Source organism: Zalophus californianus, chromosome X, assembly GCF_009762305.2.
Source record: "Zalophus californianus isolate mZalCal1 chromosome X, mZalCal1.pri.v2, whole genome shotgun sequence".
NCBI classification, from domain to species: Eukaryota; Metazoa; Chordata; class Mammalia; order Carnivora; family Otariidae; genus Zalophus; species Zalophus californianus.
The window spans coordinates 111731732-111754476 of NC_045612.1; the positions used below are offsets into that span (position 1 = coordinate 111731732).

The 22745-nt window shown below is 36.5% G+C and overlaps 1 protein-coding gene across 5 annotated transcripts in view; it reads right to left on the reverse strand.

Moving 5' to 3' along the window:
• Positions 1 to 22745, reverse strand: part of CNKSR2 (connector enhancer of kinase suppressor of Ras 2) — a 278274-nt gene that overhangs the window by 57602 nt on the left and 197927 nt on the right. For all 5 annotated transcript variants that reach the window (XM_035725691.1, XM_035725694.1, XM_035725693.1 and 2 more), the window contains 3 exons: positions 4420 to 4468; positions 3775 to 3947; positions 100 to 173 (listed from right to left, as the gene is read on the reverse strand). In XM_035725691.1, coding sequence (XP_035581584.1) covers positions 100 to 173; positions 3775 to 3947; positions 4420 to 4468 — 296 coding nt within the window. The remainder of the gene's footprint in view (positions 1 to 99; positions 174 to 3774; positions 3948 to 4419; positions 4469 to 22745) is intronic.

Genomic DNA, 22745 nt, shown 5'->3' on the forward strand with positions numbered 1-22745 from the left:
AACCTATAATTTAAAAGCTACAAATTAAAAAACAAAACAAAACTAAACAAAACAACCCCCCTTCCTTTCTCTCCCTCTCCCCAGATAAAATCAACTTACTATTTCTTGCGGCATTCACTGGCTCTATCGATTTTAAATTCAGGCAGACTGATGAATCCTTCTGCTTTTTCATCCTGAAGAGGCAACACTCTTATTTAGGGTATTATACACAAAGTGTTGAAGCTGATAATACTATATAACTATGCCTTAAAAATTTATACTAATAAATCTGTTCATTTAATTTCTTAAATTTGACATTTTAGAGATTAGAATTCCACTCTTATTTGTTATATTCCTTTAAATTAAAGATATACTTTGAACATTTAGAATACTACAAATTAAGATATACACAGAAATTTTGAAAACTCCTTATATTAGAATGAAGATAGAAAATTCTTTAAATTGTCAAAGTGAAACATGCTTTATAAGTAATTTTCTCACCAGAATGTATATATACTTCCATAACATATAAAATAGCTTCAGTCCACATTCACCATTCATAATTTTCTATAATTTTTAATGTTCAGATGTAAAATACATTGAAGTTTACTAATTCAATTCCTTTTCTGCCTCCAAAAAATCTTTTATCAAACCTGAATTAAATATGCTGTGTAATGAAAAAATGTTCATCATCATTAGCCATCAGGGAAATTCAAATCAAAACCACATTGAGATACCACCTTACACCAGTTAGAATGGCAGAAATTGACAAGGCAAGAAACAACAAATGTTGGAGAGGTTGTGGAGAAAGGGGAACCCTCTTACACCGTTGGTGGGAATGCAAGTTGGTACAGCCACTTTGGAAAACAGTGTGGAGGTGCTTCAAAAAATTAAAAATAGAGTACCCTATGACCCAGCAATTGCACTCCTGGGTATTTACCCCAAAGACACAGATGTAGTGAAAAGAAGGGCCATATGCACCCCAATGTTTGTAGCTGCAATGTCCACAACAGCCAAACTATGGAAAGAGCCGAGATGCCCTTCAACAGACGAATGGATAAAGAAGATGTGGTCCATATATACAATGGAATATTACTCGGCCATCAGAAAGGATGAATACCCAACTTTTACATCAACATGGATGGGACTGGAGGAGATTATGCTAAGTGAAATAAGTCAAGCAGAGAAAGTCAATTATCATATGGTTTCACTTATTTGTGTAACATAGGAGATAGCATGGAGGGCATTAGGAGAAGGAAGGGAAAAATGAAGGGGGGGAATCGGAGGGAGAGATGAACCATGAGAGACTATGGACTCTGAGAAACAAACTGAGGGTTCTAGAGGGGAGGGGGGTGGGGGGATGGGTTAGCCCGGTGATGGGTATTAAGGAGGGCACGTACTGCATGGAGCACTGGGTGTTATATGAAAACAAGGAATCGTGGATCACTACATCAAAAACAAATGATGTAATGTATGGTGATTAACATAACATAATAAAATAAAATTAAAAAATAAATATGCTGTGTATTCAAGATTTTATAAATGAAATAAGTTAATTTGATCTTCAAATATCTACCTTGCTATGAATGCTATATATATAAAAGTCATTTTCTACTTGGACAATTGAATGAAATCCATAAAATCCTCCTCTAGAGCTCTAATGTGGCAAGGAAAAACAAGATAGGAGAATTACCCAAAATGTTATGTTTGATACAAGTCATTCCAACTAGGCTAAGACTACCTTTGGCTAAATCCTTTCATTGTTGTTGTCCCTTTCATGGTCATGACCAAGCTCCTCAGACTTTTACTCCCCCAAACTTCGATCTGTGCTGTTATCAGTCCATGGCTCCTTACATATCAAGTTCAAGTGAGATTACACCCCCATCTGCTATCTCAAGGAAAAAAAATACAGATTCTCAATTCTTTCAGTATGTATGTATAAATGTAAAACTTAATAAAAATCTGATTATTACTGATAGTGACTGAAATGTATATTATAAAAAAGAGAGTATTATAACTTTTTCAATATTTTCCAATATGTGAGTATTTTTTTCTTCCAACCTTGGGGTAAACACAATAGTTTCAAATCTCTTTTTCAACTTTGACATCTGCTATACCAACCTTGATGTCTTTAACTTAAAAATTCTAAATTTTGAACAATTTAAAATATTTTTGGGGTAGATATGATTTTCCTATAATGATGTGATAAGGGATTTTTACATTTCTCCTAAAAAATCACACTAAGTTATTCTTATAATATATACTATGGAATTATTCATTCACTTCTCACAAGGCTAACACAGTCACAACTCTGAAACTTAGCTACTGTTCAATAAAAAAGGGTCTCAGTTTTTTATCACTTAAATTTTGAAAGATAGAATATAATATAGCATATAGCAGACAAATCTACAAGTGAACTTAAAGAGAAACGAAGACTATATTTTGATACTCTTTGGTGGGCATATAAAAAGTATTTGATATATGTTAAGTGAAAATATTGGTAAAATTGTTTTTTATATCTAAAATAAGATATACTTAGTGAAATAGAAGACTTTTTAGGTAATTGTGTGATTGGCACAAATAATATCAAAAGTGCAGAAAATAACCAAATCCTTCTATATAATATAGGCATTTATATTAAACAGCAAAATGTTACTTTAAGATTTTACAAATGAAATAAGAGGTCAATTTGAAAAATATTACTAACAGCATACTACTGAGTACTGAGTGTATGCCAGCCATTGTTCTAAGTGGGCTTTACATGAACTGATTCATTTCATCCATACGATAGCCAAGTGAGCTAGGTACTATTATTACTCCCCCTTTTAGCAAATGAGGAAACTGATGCTTAGTAACTCACGTGGGTTAAGTCTATTCTCTTAACCATAACAAACATAACTCCTCTAGACATTTTATGTTATAATAATAAGCATAATTACGTTGTTAAATTATATTTCAAAAATTAATCTTCAAATGCAAATTGATGAATGTCTTAACATGACAGTATTCCTGTAAGACTATTTAGCCAGCACACTATATTAAACCATGTCCATTTTTTGAGAAAACAAGTTAACAATAGGAATTATTGTAAAAAAATATCTTAATAAGGTCAACTGATAGATGGGTATGGCAAAAGAATGAAAATAAATGCAGAGTCAAAGAAATATCAACGAATAAGGTATACTCTTGTGGTAGGTTATGATATAACTACTCTGGATAAAGATCTGTTTACTGCAAATGAAACAGGAAATCATAAGAACAATTTAAATATACTATATACACTGCCCTTCCCCACCCCTCGAATGAGCCAAATGAAATGAACACTTGCAGATTTTCAAAACTAGTCTCCCAGTTCATGTATTCTTTAAGAAAAACAAATTCATGTGCTCTTAATTTACTTAAATTATTAAATAACTTCCTTCCCCCAAGAAAACAGAAAAAATTTTAAAACTTTGAGCAAAAGTGAGACATTTAAAAAAAATCTATTTCAAATTCCATGTATAATCCTTCTAGTTAAGCTATTGCTGGAATTAGTTTGGAATTTTGAATTAGATACACAGAATTTTATCTGTGTTGTGTTTTAGATATGTTGCCACATTTGAATAATTGAGACAACTATCTTTCCAGAACCCCAAAATGCAATCATTTTAAGAAGGCAGATTAAAAAATAACTAGCAGAACTCTCCCAAATAAGGATTAAGGTGGTTATATGATTTTAAATTTTAAGTCCTCAAATGGTGATTCTTTGGGTTAAAGACAGAAAAATGGATGAGAAAACAAAACCCTCTGTCTTACCTCCTCATTAATATACCAATATAGGGATGCATCCTTTAGGACAAACCAATATTTCTTCCATTTCTGTGAAAAATAACTCTTTGCATCTTTCTTTTTCCAAAGCCAACCTTCACAGTCACCCCGGCCAAGATCTTTGCAAGAAATTCGTCTTTTGCTCTTGCCAGCTATAGGACCTAAAGATCATAGTAGGTAAAAATGCTCTTTAAATTTTACACAAGTGTGAAGGTAGAAGATTACTCTATAGCTCATAAAGATAGGTCTAGGTACTTAACCTTAAAAATTCTTATTTTTACACTGTATCAGAATAGAAAACTATGGAAATCTTTAATACTTTTTCCCCCACCTAAGTGACATGCAATGGAATCAGGAGTATGTAATCCCAGTCTCAAAAACAGTCAAGACCATTTATTGTAAAAGGTACCCCTTCATCATAATTGACCTGAAAGAGAAGCTGGTCTTGGCAGTTCTTGCTAGGGGTTTGTGATCTTCTGAACCACAATGGGCTCAGGCAAGAGAGGATGCGTGAAGTATGCTGATTATCACAGTGCAAACTAAGCAGCTATATATTTCATTTCATTTCATTTCATTTCATTTCATTTCATTTCATTTCATTTCATTTCATTTCATTTCACTTCCTTTTCTTACCTTTGTTTTTCTTCTTTGATTTGTGCTGCAGTGAGGACTGCTGAAATGTCTGAAATCAAAGGACGGGAAGAATGTTATTTGACACTCGGGGTGCCATCCGCAGTGCCAGAATGCTGCACAGAACTCTCAAGAGCTGAACAATGACTCTGAACCCAGGTCAGAGAAAGTACTTTCTTTTTCCAAAGACTCAAAACAAATTCATATAGATCATGTCACTTAACTTTCTAATCAACCATGAAGCGGGAGAGGATATTATCGTTGTCTTTCTTTTGTAGGCAGAGAAAGCAGAGCAGGAAGCACTGGTGAAACTCAGGACTCTTACATATATACAGTACTATTTTTTACCCTTTTTTTTTTTTTTACAGGTTTATTGTGCTTTCCCAGGCAATATCTCATTTGATTCTCACAAGGGCTTATGAAGTAGTCAGGCAAATAGGACTCTCACTTGTTACTTTGAAGTTCATTCCTTTCCATAAGCCACCAGCACTTGAATGAATATTTTCTTGTCATACCTACTTCTGTTACTAGGACTGGGAAGTAATCTTCGTGTAAGTCATGTTAGTACCTCATCTCCAATGATTTTTACTTTTCCTCTCCTCAGCTACCCATCCCCATGACCAGGTTTGTTATCTTAAGCATGCCCCAACCACTGCCTCTATTATTGACATTTTATGTAGTCCAATAGCTCCAACCCAGTCATTTTTAGAAAATCTTCATTGAGGAATCCAATTCATCGGCCTTACCACCCTTTTGTGCCTTTTTTTTTCCTCACTTAGTTTTCATGAGACATCATTATAATCATTATATTGAACCATGCTCTCTCCACCATACTTGCCTAGCTAAACAACCATCTCAGCTAAACCCGCCTGTCTGCTCTTATGCTAAGTACCAGAAAAGCCTAATGTTTTAAGAGAAAAACCCACAACTGTATTGACTGGTCTAGCTTTCAATGACTACAAATCACTGGTTCTAGTCAGTCTACTAAGCTACATTGTTGTTCAGTGGTATAATGAGGTTAATTATGTTCTCATGATTAGGTAGCTAACAGGGTACAGAGATAGCATGTGTAATTTCAATTCACAGATACTCCTTCAAAATGAATTTTAGGTAACAAAATCTTCTATCTCTTTAGAAGGGTATGCCTATAAGGGGTAATTGGATTTTGCTTACATAAAACTCGCTGGTCTTGGTTTTATACAATACATTTGTATTCTGTGACATACTTTCTTATTTGGTATCTTTGTTCATAAAATAACATTCTACTTATAGTAATTTTCTTGTTTTGTATATGGTTTACTTAATTCTCATGAATATGGTATTACGGATGGATACCAGTCCTAAAGATGAGGAACAGATAAATTGCTGATGTACAGCGTAACCCAGAAATAATTACCTTTAAAGCAATAGAAACATGTTTGTACGTGGTGTGTGTGTGTTTACAAAACTTTGCTGGACACATGGCTACAGAAATTCATAATCAATTTTGGAGAGGAAACAAAAGATAAAACCTGTTATGCTGTGTTGATTCTCTTGAGTGCACTTTGTTTCAAAATAAGAGCTCAAATAATAACTCAGGCTAGTGTGCTCAAGTATAGGTAATTTACACAGATTTATTTTCCCTAAATTGTTTGTCTATAAAATTACTGATTGTTTTTTTTTCCTTTCGTGTTTCCACAAGTACTCATTACAATCTTACAGTTCATTATTCTTAAAAATGACAAAGGTGGGGGTGGTTTATTTTTAGGGAGCTATATGTATAACAGACAACTTGAAAGAATTGAGTTATATAAGTACGTCCTATGCCTTTTGCATGCTATTTCTTAGATCCTGGAGGTCTACTTTAAAATCTACACAAAAATATATTTTATGCTCTCCAGGCTTTCTTTATAATAAGATTATCTTTTCTTTCCCCATAGATGTTTTTATACTGAGCGTGATTGCAGAGTATAATCAGTGTACATACTGTTGAAACTCAAGAACTCCCAGGCACGCAATATAGATTTATCCAACATTCAAAGAAGCAAAGCCATAGATGTCTTTTGTAAATATTACAAATACTACAATGAAATTATCTTAAGAGATTTTATTATTTTTCCGTGTGACATTTTCTAAAATAAAAAAATGAATTGAACTACAGTTGAGCCTTCAACAAGGTGGGGAGCTAGGGGCACCAACCATATAACTTTTGACTCCCCCCAAAACTTAACTATTAATAGCCTACTGTTAAACAGCTTAACCTACTGTTGACTGGAAATCTTACTGATAATGTGAACAGTTGATTAACTTTATATTTTATATGTTATATGTATTATGTACTGTATACTTACAACAATACCTAAATTTTTCTTATTATTTTTCAGTATTTCTAGGCGATGTGGTTTGCCTGTGAGTTTTTTTTCAAATTGTCACAAATCTCTAAAAATTTTTCCAATATATTTATTGAAAAAAACCCACATATAAATGGACCCATACAGTTCACATATAAGTGAATAACCCGCGTTGTTCAAGGGTCAACTGTATATGCTTTTTTTTATTATGTTATGTTAATCACCATACATTACATCACTAGTTTTTGATGTAGTGTTCCATGATTCATTGTTTGCATATAACACCCAGTGCTCCATTCAATACGTGCCCTCTTTAATACCCATCACCAGGCTAACCCATCCCCCCCTCCCCTCTAGAACTCTCAGTTTGTTTTTCAGAGTCCATAGTATATGCTTTTGAAAGTAATAGGGAAAGCAATGAAAATTACAGTTAAGGAAATAGGTCTCTAGAAGAGAATTAATACAGCAGGCTTCAGGCTGCTATCTCAGAGGGGCCTGCTTGCAAGGTTGGCCCTCAGCTATCATCCGGGAACTTGGCTGGTGAACAGTTCCCTATAACTGACATGAGCTTCACTAAGCAACAAGACTGTTTTGCCCACCCAGGGACTAAACACCTGTTTTTCTTTGGGGAATCTAGAATTTTTGTAGTTGCTAGACAGAGGATGTCTCTATGACCAATCCAATAAAAGTCTTCAGTGCTGAGTCTTTAATGGGCTTTCCTGGGCAGAGACAATATACACGTGACTGCATTTTTGCTGCTTGAGTGAGAATGCACTCCACATGATCTGTCACAAGGAGAAAGCATAGGAAGCCTGCACATAGATTTCTCCAGATCCCATAGGTGTCTTTTTTCCTTACTGCTTTGACTATACCTCCATGCTGTGTCACTGTAGTAAATCTTAGCTGTGGGTAGAACTACATGCTGAGTCTTGTGAGTCTTTCTAGTGAATCACAGAACATTTGGGTGATCTTGGGGACCCCTGAAAAAGCCTCATATTCAAAAGAGTCCTTACAAACTTATATTAAAAATTGTTCATATGCATAAATAAGCTACTGATAGTGAAGGTTTCCTCATGTCATCAGCGATTAGGCACTCCTGATGTGCAAATTTATAATCCTGTATAGTCTTTTCTAGTAGAACTGATGGAATTCTTCATTCTGAATGACAATCGGTATCACTTTTTTTTTCAGTTTCTAATGATATCATGAAAAATTTCACATAAGCAAGACATTAAGAACAGACCCATGACTATAATGGCTAACACAGCAGATCATATAAGGTGCTATGACTGAAAAAAAAAGAGAGGCCTGGAATCTTTGCTTTCATGATGATGAATACTTTTCTCATGACAGTGGAAATTTACAATATATTTTATTTTTGTGTTTTTCTTATTAGCTTTAGATCATCCTTCTTCCAGGTTCATGTTCAAGTATATATCCTTTAGAAGTTCTTTCATAACAGTCTGTGAGTAGCAAGCTCTTCTAGATTTTTATGTTTGAAAATATTAAAAGCCTTCACTCTTGAATAATAGCCTAGCTGGGCATAGAATATTGAGTTGAAAATCATTTTCCCTCAGCAATTTGAATATATTACTTTATTTTCTTTTGGCATTTATTGCTACTCTGAAGACATCTGTGGCTACTTTGTCATTTGTCACAAGTTGTCTTTAGTCTCTCAGTAGCTTTTAAAATATTTTTCTCTTTATCCCTGATATTCTGCAATTGTATAAGTTATAATTTCTCTTAAATAATCCTATTTCACATTCATTGTGTTGTCCTTGAAGGTATTATTGCTTTAATTCTGAACGTTCTCAGGCATTATGTTTTCAAATGGTCTTTAGCAGTCTCTTTTTTTTCCTTCTAGACATATGTTGACACCTCTCAATTTATCAACCATATATTTTTCATATTTTTTATACTTTCATATTTCTGCAATGCTTTTTAGATAAATTCATTCTGATGTCTTCTAATTTCCTAATTCTCTCTCTTATTGCATCCAGTTTTAGGTTTATCCTATTTGTAGAGTGTTTATTTCACTGACTATATTTTACATATCCAGGATGTTTTGTTGGTATTGGCTCTTTTGACTATCCACTGTTCTTAATCATCCTGTTGTTATTTCAAAATTCATTTTAAGTGCTTTTGTGGATTTTCCATAATTTGTATTTAGTAAGGAAAGAATCACCCAAGTACAAGTCAGAGCTCTGGTCAGTGGCTGTTTTTTATTCAACCTCCTTACTCATGGGCGAGGAAGCTCTGCTTGCTCTCCCATTTGGTTTCACTCAGTGAAGTCAATCCTCAGTTTCCTGACATGGCTGCAGGTCATTTGTTCCCTGACACCCATTACAGCGGACTCCCAGCCATCTTTATCTCTTTCTGGACTCAGAGCCGACCAGCTATGTGGCTTTAGTTCCCATTTAACACTGAACAATTTTGTTCTTTTTTCTGGTACTTGGAGACTAGCTCTTGCTTTTGACCCTGATCATTACCTTTTATGTGTTTGGAGTAGGGTGAGTGTGTGAGTGTCTGTGTATGTGTGTGTGAGTGTGTATGTGTATTTAAAGCATAAGCTCATAATGCTTATTGACCACCAAAAATAGATTCCCTTTGTAAGCATTTGTGAAGATTAACTGCCTTGAAAATGTATTTTTACCTTATTTCTTAAATTATCATTTAATAAAATCTTTTTTAAAAAGATTTATTTAATTATACACAGAGAGAGAGAGAGAGTGAGCACGAGCAGGGGGAAGGGCAGAGGGAGAGGGAGAGGGAGAGAAATCCTCAAGCAGACTCCCTGCTGAGTGAGGAGCATGACGTGGGGCTTGATCCCAGGACCCTGCAATCACGACCTGAGCTGAAACCAAGATGCTTAACCGACTGAGCCACCCAGGTGCCCCTCAATGAAATCTTTTTAATGCCCTCACTAATACTTTCTGTTTATTGTAGTGAACATCTGGGCAAAAGTTCTTTGAACTTTCTCCCTAAGAATATCTACAAACACTGATCTTTGGTAATGTATGACTTCATATCGTTAGCTAGGACTTCTTGACTGAGCTGCAGTTTTCCTAACTCAATAGATTTTATGTGTACAAAACTGAGCTTATGATATCCACCACCCATTAACCAATCTGCTCCTCTCCTGTCTTCTATCCCTTAGTAAATAGCAATTCCTTTCCCCCCACCCCCAGAGGAGTTCCCATCCAGAATCTTGAAGTCAACCTTAACTCCTCTCTTACATCCCACAGCCAGTCCACCAGCAAGTTATATCAGCTCTGTCTTAAATATATGTTTACAATATGACTTTTTCTTACTACCTCTACTAGTAGCACCCTGGTCTGAGCTACCACCATCCCTTACCTGGATTACCCTTCCTCACTGTCCTCTGTGCCTCTGTTCTTACCTTATTTTTAACAGAAGAGCCAGAGTGATCTCGTTACAATATGATTTGAATCATGTCATTCCTCTACACAAAACTTTCAACTGGCTTCTCATCCCACTCTGAATTTGAATGCTGAAATCCTTGCAATGGCCTTGAAGGCCCTGTATGGCCTGGCCCCTTTGTCTCCTGCCCCTACCCTTGCTAACTTTGTTCCAGCCACACTTGCCATAGCTAGAGCATGCAAAGGCCCATCTTAGGGCTTTACTCTTGCTGTTCCCTTTGTCTGAGTTGTTCTTTGCTCAGATGTTGTTGTGGGTTACTCCCTTAACTTCTTCAGATTGTAACTCAAATGCTTCCTTTTTAGTAAATTCTTCCCAGGCTTCCCTATCTAAAATTATTATTCTCATTGCCCTCACTACTTCCTGTTTCCCTTCCTGCTTCACTTCTCTCCTTAGCACTCAGCATTACTAAAAGTACTTATATTTCTTGTTTATTACCCAGTTTTCCCTCCAAATATAAATGGCATGAAAGAGGAATTCTGTCTATTTTATGCACTGTTTCATCTTCTGCCTAGAACAAGGCCTAGTACAGAGGAAGTGCTCAATAAATACTGGTTGAGTGAATGGAAGTTGAACAAACCATCAGCAAAGAGCATAGGATGTAGTCTTAATCAGATAACTGTTTTAACCTGAAGAAGTCTTTCAACAGGGGAAATAAACAAGCCAGGTATCTTTTCTCCAGTAAGCCACGTATAGGTCTGTTCTTTTGTAGGTCGTTTCTTTTGGCAGATAAGAAATATTTCTTTTTATCCACTCTCCTTTAGCATTACTTGCACCGAGACAATCTTAGTGCACTTAATAGTTTAAATTTGAATTCAAGACGTGGCTGGCAAAAGGACATTAAATCTGTGTCAAAAGATATATATGCAAATAATTATATGATGAATTATGAATGGGTGTGTTGAAATCATAATTCTACCCATAAAAATAGAATGTGCTAAAATAAAAGGCCATTATGAAAGTATTGTTGATCCTCTACTTAACCATGGCGATGCATGCAATAGTATTCTGTTTGGCTATAAAAGATCCCTTTTTCAGACATTTGCCTGAAAAGACCATTTATCTTTCATTTTGTCCACAGATGTTCTGTTCAAACTCCATTCCCCCCACTTTTGGATGAGGAAGTGTGGGGGAGGGTAATTTGGGTCATTCTTATCCTGAAACTTTCAGAAGCACTTATTTTAATTGTGGAAGAAAATGACAGTTTCTGTGTTACATTTTGAAAGCTCAGCTACTATTAAATTCTTCTCAAGTTGCAAATTGCCACACTTATGGAAAAATTTGCAATCAAAATACTCTCTTGTTGCAATATAGCAACTTCCTCTTACTGTAATTTTCTGCAAAGTCCCAACATTTCTGCACTGACTAGTCAAACCAATAGCTTATTTTCTTATACATAAGAAAAGAAGGTGCTTAGCAATTAGAAATATTTGGGATAAATGACAGCTACTTTCACATATTTAATTTTTAAATAAATAAATGTCTTTGAGATTTAAATATTTCACAAAGAAAAGGATTTTGCCTTACTTTCTCATTATTGCCTGCTGGCAGAAAAAAAGGTCTAAATATGAGGAAGTGGGGTAAGATGCTAATGGGACTAAATATTAAATCAAGAACTCTTCCACTTACAAGAGATAAGCGCACAAGAATTGAACAAGTGTGCTGTTTGTGGTAGCCTTGCACATTCTGCTGCATGACAGAGCAACTGTGAAGTGAGTGGGATGGGAATGAGACCCTGCATGAACATGGGATCTCGGAGTATAGTGGGGTGAGTTTGCTCTGGATTCCGTCAGTAAGGTTAACCTAACTTTATATTGACTGAAAATGCTTCTGCAGGCACTCAAAAATAAGTGTGCTTTTAAAAATAATAAGCATGCTAATAAATTAGCAATCAAAGAATAAAAAGGCAGTGATTGGGGGGTGGAATTTAGAGGTCAAACTCATTAGGTTGGGCAGAATCAATGTTTCATCAAAAGAATATCATACGTATCAGATTCTAAAGGAAGGAAGTGATTGAATCTTATGCAGGATCCCATAAGGTGCTTCCTCTTTTCCTATGGGGTGGTAAGGTAGGAAGGAGAGTGATTAGCGGTGAGTAGTTGAGAAGGGTAACAAGAATTACTACCCTTGGGGGGTGCCTGGGTGGGTGGCTCATGAAGCATCGGCCTTCAGCTCAGGTCATGATCCTAGGGTCCTGGGATGGGGCCCCACATCAGGCACGCTGCTCAGCAGGGAGTCTGCTTGTCCCCTCTGCCCTGCTGGTGCTCTGCCTCCCTCTCTCTCTCTCTCAAATAAATCAATGAAATCTTAAAAAAAAAAAGAATCACCACTCTTGTGAAATAGGAACTGTCATTCTTGTGTCATAATAATTATCATTTACAGAGGGCTTCTGTGTCAGGCCTAGTATTAGGGAATTTATGTCAGTTATTGACCTTAATCCTTACAATAAACCTCTAAAGTAGTTATCATTAACCCCATTTTAAAGAAGAGAAAATGGAGACACAGAATGTATAAACAGCTTGCTCAGGACCACACAGATATTGGCAGAGTTAAAATTCAATCCCAGCTCTGTCAATCGCAAAACCTGTTCTCTTAATCACTCTGTGCAATACTGCCTCCCAAATAAGTATTCTGTCGTCATAGTAACAATGTGAGAGTAAAGAAAAACTGCTTGTGACACGAAGACTTCCACTTATGAAAACCACTCATGACATGTGATATAAGTACATTGCTATGTGGAAAGAAAGGGTTCTATAAAACAGAAAGATACTAAGGGTAACACTTTATTATTAATGGAGATAATTCAAACTGGAAACATCAATTTTTAATTTTCATGCTTTTGTCAATTTATTTTAATTAGCAAGTTATATTGCTCTGTGGATTAAAATAAAGATTTACGGGGCGCCTGGGAGGCTCAGTCATTAAGCATCTGCCTTCGGTTCAAGTCATGATCCCAGGGTCCTGGGATCGAGCCCAGCATCGGACTCCCTGCTCCGTGGGAAGCCTGCTTCTCCCTCCCCCACTCCCCCTGCTTGTGTTCCTGCTCTCTCTGTGTCTCTCTGTGTCAAATAAATAAAATCTTTTAAAAAAAAATAAAGATTTGCAAGGTTTTTCTTTTTGGGGGGGTGATCATTAATCATAATATCTTCATGAGAGGAGCTCTTATGTTAACATTTTAATTTTGCAAATTAGATAGAAACTAAGGTACAGAAAGGTAATAAGACTCAGCCAAGTTAGACAAGGATGAGACTGCAATCACATTTTATTCAAACCTATTAACAGTGTTAATTGAACTCAGTGCAATTAAAAAACCCTATGTCAATACTGATGAAGGAATCAGTGATCCAAATAAGGCAAGCTGCATCTCCACTAATTCTTTACACAGGAGAAATCTCTTGGAGCTGATTCATTGTGTTATGCAATTTTTCACCTGATACACTGCTGATTATTATGCAATGCCTTAAAATTACTTGGTTCACTTTTTCAAGATGTGGTTTCCAACTACTGCATTAGTTTCTGTGAAGGCAGAAGCCATCTGCTTTAGCTCACCAGGCTATACTCAGGTCCTACCACAGGACCTGACATATAATTATCTGTTGAAAGCATGAATCAAACAGTTCCTGACCACCTATGTGTGCAGGTCACTGAGGCTATGCATTACGGCAACTTGTATGCAATCTGTCAGCGAGCGCATCCTGTCCACTCTCCCTGCAAAACATATCCAGAGTCCAACCCCTCCTGACCACTTCCACGTTAGAGCCCAGGGCTAAGCCACTATTATCTCTCACTGGAATCGACCAGATCCTATCTTGTCTCTCTGCTTCCACACTTACCTCAGCCCCTTCAGTTTATTCTCAACACACCGGCTAGAGTGACACACTTCGAATGCCTACGCTTCAGCAAGAATGGAATGCTTGATACCACTGTAGGAACACGGGTGGGAATCAGGAGACCTGACTTCTAGTTCTTCATATTCTAGTCCATATTCCAGCTCTATGATTGCAGTCAAGTCACTGAACCACTCTTGACCTCTATTTCTTCATCTGCAAACATCAGGGATTTGGACCAAATGCTCTGAGAATATCTCACAGATCACTAATTGTACATGATTCTGACTTAAAAATAAGGGAAAAATGGCTAGTCACCAATGTACATCCAATTATTGACGTTTTAAGAATTATATATACCCACAATCAGTGTCAGTCTTAACACTTAATGCTAGATTATTCATTGAAAGGCACTTAAGTTTACGCTCAAGCTCTACCAGGTATGGAAATAACTTATCGCCAGCCACATTAAACACAGCTATTTTTGGGTGCTTGACTAATGTGTACAATTAACATAGATTTTGCACGAGACAGAAAGTCTAAACACCTGAAAAGCAGAACTAGGGCAGTCCCTGCTTCTGACACTTCTATTTGACAAACTGTCGACGTCTGGGTGTCAGAGAAATCAGGGTAGTCTTGCCCATCTTTTCTGACAGAGAAACATTTACAATGAGGAAAAACAGGGAACCAGATTTTCCTTCTGAAGACTACTCAGTGACAAGGGAATAAATTATATGTAAAAGAAGATAGAGAAATAAATAAAATAAAAATAATCACCTCTATGAAGAACGCACAAAACCTAAGAATCTCAAATGAGGCCACTGAATATGGCATGATAATGCTGTCAGCAATGACATGACTGAATCATAATTATTGAAAAATTTTCCTGGCTATTGACTTAACTGGCTTTACTGAGAAGAACATGAAACTAACAGCTTTTTCTGGATACCTTTATATTTAGGTTTGTTGCTCTCATATATTGTACAGATTTTCTCATCATGAAATTCTTGCCATGTCAGTATAATTCATTCCAAGAATGCTAGCTTTTATCTAAATACCTTTATGGCTAAGAGTATATTTATATCAAGCTTTTATTCTGAGATTTTTGCTTTTAGAGAGTAGGCAAACTCTCCAAGATGACCACTTCAAATGTTTCTACGTCTGCTAGTTTTGCTGCAGTTTTCTTGATCTGGAGATTTTTTTTTTTCTTATCAGAAAATCTTTCAAAGGGAATACTGGATAAAAATAAAAATTAAATTTAGAAAGTTTTAAAAGTCACTTTATATGCAATTCACTTTATAATAAAATAATTGAGAAAGATAAATCATACTCTTCCTTCTCTTCCATTCTGAACCATCTAGTGGGACATGATTTTGAGACTAAGAAAGCAAAACTGTTTTTATCTAACAGAAGGGAAAAAAGGACTTGATGGGAAGGTTTTTTTTTTTTTTAAATTCTGTGTTTGCAGCAGGAATCAAATCATCATTATGCTATCAATTTAGATAGCATTTTCCACAGTCCTCTCTGCAGTACTATGCTCATCTTGTAAATGAGAAAACTGAGTAAGAGAAAGAAAGCAATTTGTGCAAGCTCAGATATGAAAAATTAGATTTCTACAGGGCCTGATGTGTGCTGCCACTTCCCCGGTACTGGTTGCCTTAAATGCACCTAGATGAGGTCGGGCTTGTTCTCAGCCTGCTGGTGTGGACATTTTGGGAGTACGGTTGGAGGAAAGATACTAAGAATACTGGTGCACTACCATAGTGCCAGACACTAGCAGATACTCCACATACACTGTTATCACAGGGAGTCAAAGCTCTTACCCATTTATAAAAACATGTATGGGGGGCACAAAGGAGTAGAAAACACAGTAGCCTTAAAAATATTTTTATGGCAAACAAAGAAGTGGATTTCACACGGCAGTTTCTCATGGCAGTCATCTGATAAAAAATGAGGACGTGACGCTAAAATGCAACTACGTGAAGGAGGTTCAGCAACTGGCTCAGGTAACATGGTCGAGGTACTGGCCTTGTGGTACTCCTTCTCAGAGTACGCAAAGGAATTCTTTAAGGAATTGGGGAATACATTGTAGTAAGTAGAAATCTCTTTAGGTAAATTAGACGTGTTATCTTAACTATTGCTTCTATTAGTCAGTCTCTTGATTGAAGATAGATAAATAACAACTTGAAGTTATATTTTCCAATATATGCTTTGGAAAATTAAGTCAGTGGGCTGTAGGGATGATACCTTCATAGAGTTGGGCTGTACCTTGAGTCCACTCTAGATTTATGATAATTTAGAATTTTTCACTTGACCGCTGATTCTCGTGCAGACTGTCACTAGAGAATTTGCAAAGCAGATTTTACATGGTAGGCACCTACAGTGGCCACAGAAAAGGACACCTCAATATGGTGGCTTCCTGCTGTGTCAATTTGGCAAAGCGGGAACTACGTGTCTCAGAATTCCCTTCTCTGTATAGTTCTAGCTAGGGTTGGCCACAAATCAAGCTGCGTGAATTTTGGACAACACAAGGGAAGCGGCAGCCTGATGCCCTGAAGGCTGGCACAGGATGTCACCCACTGCTGCAACTCACACACATTGTCACTGTTCTGCTGCTTATTGGTATGGCTCTGAAGCTGGGCCCACAACCTCAGCTCTCCCAAGTCCCGGACCAGGAGCCTGTGAATCTCCACGGTGGAAGGCACCAACCAGCTTTGTTGCTGACGTTGGAGGCAGGGTTCCAGTTTGCGCTCATGGGTTCTAGTTTATCTTGCTCTCCCTGGCGTCACATCGAGATTTTCTTCACGACCACTGACTCTGCTGAGGCATCTTAACCAGCTCCTTAGCTGAGTAGGATCTAGTCCTTTATTCCATGTTACTTAGTGCTTCTTCTTCCCTGATTGAACCCTAACTGATACACTCGTTAATGCCCAAAGAGGACGTATGTTTTAGTCCTAGAAAGCTTTCTGATTCGCTCATCAGGAAGTAAATTCCCCTCCATGTAGATGAATCAATTTCTTTTCCATATGGCATTAAGAATAGTTACTATGTGCCCAGCACAGTGGAAAAAAACTTCACATACAATGTATGATTTAATTGTGAAACAGCCAGGTTAGGTAAGTATTATCCTCTTTTTACTGATGAGAAACTCAGGTTCAGAAATGTGTTTAGGTTTTACACAGCTGACTTCAAGCTCATGTTCTAGAAGTACAGCATTATTCTTGGCCATCTGAATCTTAGAAAAGGCATTTCTCTTCTTTAATGTTGAGCCCTCTTCCTCGGAGGTGGTTAGATACAAGAACGACTATCTCAAGGCTGCTCCAAATGTATGACAATAAAATAAAGTAGGAGAAGATAACTTAATCTCCTATTTCTTATAGCAGGAAAGTTTGCATCCAGTTAATTTAAAATAATTTGCACATTAAGAAAAGGAACTGAAACACTGATCTATTTCTCAACATTCCAGATGGTTTTGGGTTCAGGTCTATTAGGATCTTGTTCTTGGCCTAGCCTGATATTTGCAGAGATGTTAAAAAACAGATTTAGCAATATCATTTAGAACTGAGACTCTAGGTTGAGTTTGTGTACATTGGCCCACTTCCAGTTGCTATCTGAGCCAAAAGCCAATGAAGGGTCCATGGAGGCTGCAAACAATTTAACACTGTTCTTGGAAAAGTTTTCTTCGAGAAACTAGAATGTAACAGTAGTCATTAACTGTGCCCTAAACTTCATTCTCATATAAGATATGGGCCAAGAGACGCAGACATGGAGTTTGTTAAGAGGAATCTTTGTATGACATTTGGGCATACAGCAAACCATTAGGCTTGTATTGTGGAATCAGGGGGTGCTAAAACTGTCAAGGGGGTGATATATTTAGGAGTTGGGTGAAGAAAACAATGTGACATAGATTATAATCAGTCAGAAGAGGCTTTAAAGAGTTCTAGGGGTAAAATAGTTTTAACTGGAGTTTCATTAAACTTGAGATGCTTGATTAAATGAATTATGAATAAATTGATTAAAAGACGATTATGGGAGCAAAAAAAGGCCTACTGCCAACAAAATTTGAGGATATTTTTCTGAATAAAGCTGGAAGACATAGGTCTACAACATGAGAGAATGGGGCTTCTTTGACTTCTCTGATCAAGGCAGGTACGTCCCCAAATATTGACCTTAACAACCAAGCCAAAGACCTCTCATCACAATTTAGGTTTCATTTTATTTTTTCAAAGGCAACAAGGAATTTGTAATAAGATTTAAACTTAATAAATTTCAACTTAATAAATTCCTAATTCAATTCTTCTGAGTCCTGTTTTGCATGATGCCTTACTAATGAAGCCAGATTTTGTGTTTTGCTTCCTGGCAGCCATTATCTAACCAGGAACTAGCAGAATGAAACCCACATTTGTCTACACATGAAACTGAAAAGACTGGCTTCAGTCTAAAGCAGGGCTTCTTAACAGTTTTTGATTGTGGTCCCCTAAGATACACTAACAGACCCCATGGTCCATTGGTCCCCATTTTATGACTATGTAAGTGCTGTTGGGTATGGATGATTCATAGTATCATTTTTAGAAAACTGTGAGTAATATGAATCACAAAATGCTACACAGTAAAAGCAAGCAAACTAAAACAAATGAAAACCAAAAGTGATGAAGTCTAACGATAGTTTATAATGAAAAAGAAACAGCATCTGAAAACTACAGATAACTCAAAACAAATCCAAATGACATATCATTATAGCATTCCTCCTGAAAATGGTGGGAACCCAAACCATCTACACTTGTGCTTGTGCAGTAAGAGCGTGACTGTGTCATCAGTTGCATGGATATGAGACTTTTTGGAGAAACAGTGAACTAGAATATTCGGTAAATTCTATTAATGAACTATTTTATAATTATTCAATTTATAACCTTTTAAAATCAAGTAGTAGATTATTAGTAAGCAATATCTAGTCACAGGTAAAAATGAAAGTCTATGTACTTATGTGTTATTTGCCCATAAGAATCAAAGAAAGGAACTCCATTTCTGTATCAAGTCTCAGCCACTAGGAGCCCTTTGCCAAGGACAGCCTATATGTGGAGAATCACTGCTCTAGTAAAATGGCTCAATAGGAAATACTTTTCACGGTATGCAGGGCTTTACTGAATTTGACATTAACACTCTAGAAATAATCAAGTCATCCATAGGAATCAGAGAGTACATACAAATACGAATACAATAATGTTTACAATGGATATCCAACATGTCTGCATGCACCCTGGTGAAGAGAAACATCAGGTCACAAATGCAGAGAAAAGTGGTTGTTATAAACAACTGTTAGGTCAGAGATGGCTTTTTAGCCACTAAAATTTAGTTTTATTTTAGTTTCATTGATCCTGAAACAATGCAGCCAAGTCCAGTAGCAATTAGACAAACCAACGTTTATGACTACAGATAAATTTAATTATAAATGTCTATATCCTGACAATACAGCATACTTTGCATCATTGTGATAATAATAGCTCTGTCTTCTCTAATAGATGGTAAAATACTTATGGGTAGAAATGGCTTTTTTCATCTACAAATGCGAAATTTGGAGCCAGACTGCTTGAACTCACAATTCAAGTTTGCTACTTTCTAGCTGTGTGACCACAAGTAAGGTAAACTCTGTGTTTCAGTTCTGTAAAATAGATATAATAACAGTAGCAACCTCACAAGGTCAATTTGAGGATTCAGTGAGATAATGTATATAGCTTCTTAGCATAGGAACTTAGTAAGCAATCAATAAATGTCAGCTACTATTAGTAGCAGCACTTGCAATATTATTATTACTTAATATGTATTCCACAGCACTTAGATTTGGCTTTACAGATGGTTGACACTACTAGAACTGCTATAGAGTTTCTGTTAAATTATGTTATTTTTTTTTTGAGGGGCAACATAATATGCTAAGAAGCAGACTGCTAATGTTCAAATCCCAGCTCTACCACTTACTATTTATTTAATCCATGTGTCTCAGCTTCCTAATCTATAAAATGGGGATAACACAAGCACCTTCTTCATAGGGCTGTTATGAGGATGAAATGAGTTAAGATTTGTAAATTACTTAAAACAGTGTCTGTTTCATAATGTTCATCTACTTGTAAAGTTAAAAAAATGTCTTTTAACGGCTCCCCACCTCCTTCTTCCAGGAGTTTCACCAAAAACACCTTCACAAGTTGATGAGGATGGCTCAAAGTATTTATCAGGAGTAAAACAACAACTGAATGTTTGCCATTATATCCTAAATAACTAAGACAAACCACATAAGTGTTGGAATGTTATGAAAAGATTATCCAGATTTTTGAACACCTACTCTAAATCTGTTTTAAATAAGCCATCTAAAATCACAATCAGTTTAGGAAAGTATACCTGCATGTTGCCTGGATCCATAATCAAATTTTACTTGTTTTGGCATCTCAGCTTGTGGATTTAAAATAAGTTATTATTTTGTTTATGGATTTAGTTTAGCAGCTTTAATGTGAGACCAAGTTGTCATATGTAGAGCTTATTAAGGAAAAAAAAAAAAAAAAGACCCGGATCTAATCATTCTTTATCTAAAGTCTTTATCTAAAAGCTTTTATCACTACATTCGAATTTCTGTCTCCCCTCCCTCTCCCTCTACCCTCTCTCTTTCTCACAACTGCTGCCTGCCTTTTCTGCCTGTGCTCTCAAGGTCAGATGAGGGCTTTGACAGCTAACAACTCCTGCATTTTCAGACAGAGAATCAGTGAGTAGGTAAAATAAAGTTATACTCTTTTGTGAAAAATACCCTAACATACTTGGCTGACAGGTATATTGTGACCTCCCTAATGAGATGGCAGTGATACGGAGAAAGCAAGTACGAGCTGGAGCTGAAACTGAGCCAGAGTAGAGGAGGTGGGGTGGGGACTGAGGGGAAACTAATCCTCTTGCCCCTAGTGGCACCTGTGAAGCAGAGAAGTCCTGTAAATGACTCTGATTAGACCTGCTTTGATTGGAAGCCCAACATGGTAAGTGTAAGTTACCAGGCGCTTCCAATACTCTTTTAAATGTGGTGGGTAGCCAGAGGGAGGTTGCACATGATCTGTCTTCTGTAGCAGAAACCAAGACAGATGCTCCCTGGCAGAGGTGCCAGTAAGGGCAGGGTTCCAATTGTTGGAGTGAAATGGAATGTTAATCGATAAACCAAGGAAGAATTTAGTAATATGGACTAGGTAAACACGACAAGATATTTAGAGTCCGAAGGCTTTCCCCAGGCACATGGGACACTGAGACTATGGTAATAAGTTCCTGGCAATTTCCACCACAGTTACACTCCCACTGAAGGCCTGTTTGTGCTGGGCAGGACCTGAAGTAGCTGTTTGCATGCTGAGGACATCAACTGAGAGATCCTGAGAAGGACAGTGAAGTTCCTGTCACATTCACTCACTCACTCATTTATTTGTCTGTTTACTGAGCATTTGTAAGATAATATGCTTATATTAGGTGTTGAAATATAGTGAACAAAATGGAAAAACTTTCCTTTCTTGTCATGAACATGGACATGCCCTCCCTACTATGTACAAGGGAGAAAGACGCTAAGCAGATAATCACATAAATAAGTATATAATTGCAAATCATAAAAAAGGTTTTGAAGAAAATATAGAGGGTGCTAAGAGACTTTAATAGGACAAGCTTTTTTAGTTTAGAGGGTAGTGATTAGGCAAAGCCCTTCTGTAATTTCAGGTTTAGACGGGAGTCACTGGGGGTGAAGGGGGAAGGGGTAAAAGCAGTTTCAGGACAAGGCAGAGCATGTCAACAAAGGAAAGAGACGGCAAAGACCAGTGGATGATCAGGGTAGTCAGAACATAGTGAGTGAGTTCCTTTTAGACAATTTAAGGAAAAATATGCATACTGGAATAACAAATATATGGAATTAATAAAAACTGTATTTTATAATATCATAAACTTCTCAATTTTCTTTATTAATATATATACATTTCTGCTATAATTGCTAAGAGGAATGAGTCAAACAGTGAAATCAAACTGTATTTGCTTTGCTTTGTGTATTTTTATTGGGCTGCTTTCCAAAATAGACCAATGGGGATTATAATCTAGGTCTGTTTATGGGGAACCTCCCTTCCCCTCCCCCGCCACATACGCAATACAGTTTTTTTTGTAAATTGTTTAAAGGGTATTTAATGTTAATATAATCCTGCTATTAAATTCAACTAAATTTTGTCTAAATGTGAACTCAGACCATAGGGAGCTAGTATATCACAGGAGAAATAGCAGCCTATGAAACTCAGGACTCAATCTTCAGAGTCTTCTTCCACTTAAAATTGGCTGTGTTATCCAAAGGAATAACTGGTAAGAATGATTAGTGGTTCATCATGAAGGTGATTAAATATTGATATTGATCTTGTGTTTCGGGACAATTTAATGTAAGGAAAAATCCTTTAATTTTTAAATAGGTGTGCATAAACAGATTAAAAAACCATGAATTCCTACGAAGTATAAGAAACAATCATATAAGCATATGTTGTTTTGTCTTCAAGGTCCAGACAATTTTAACTACAATACTCCATAGTCTCAGCAGTAGATCATGCCAAAGAACTACTTGTGCTTTATAACAGCAGCAGATCTGTATGTTTTCCTGGAGTTAATAAAAAATAGTAACACAGAGCAAAAGAGAAATCTGGGTACAAGTCAATCCAGATACTGAAAATGTTATTAAAATCAACATATGAAGGCA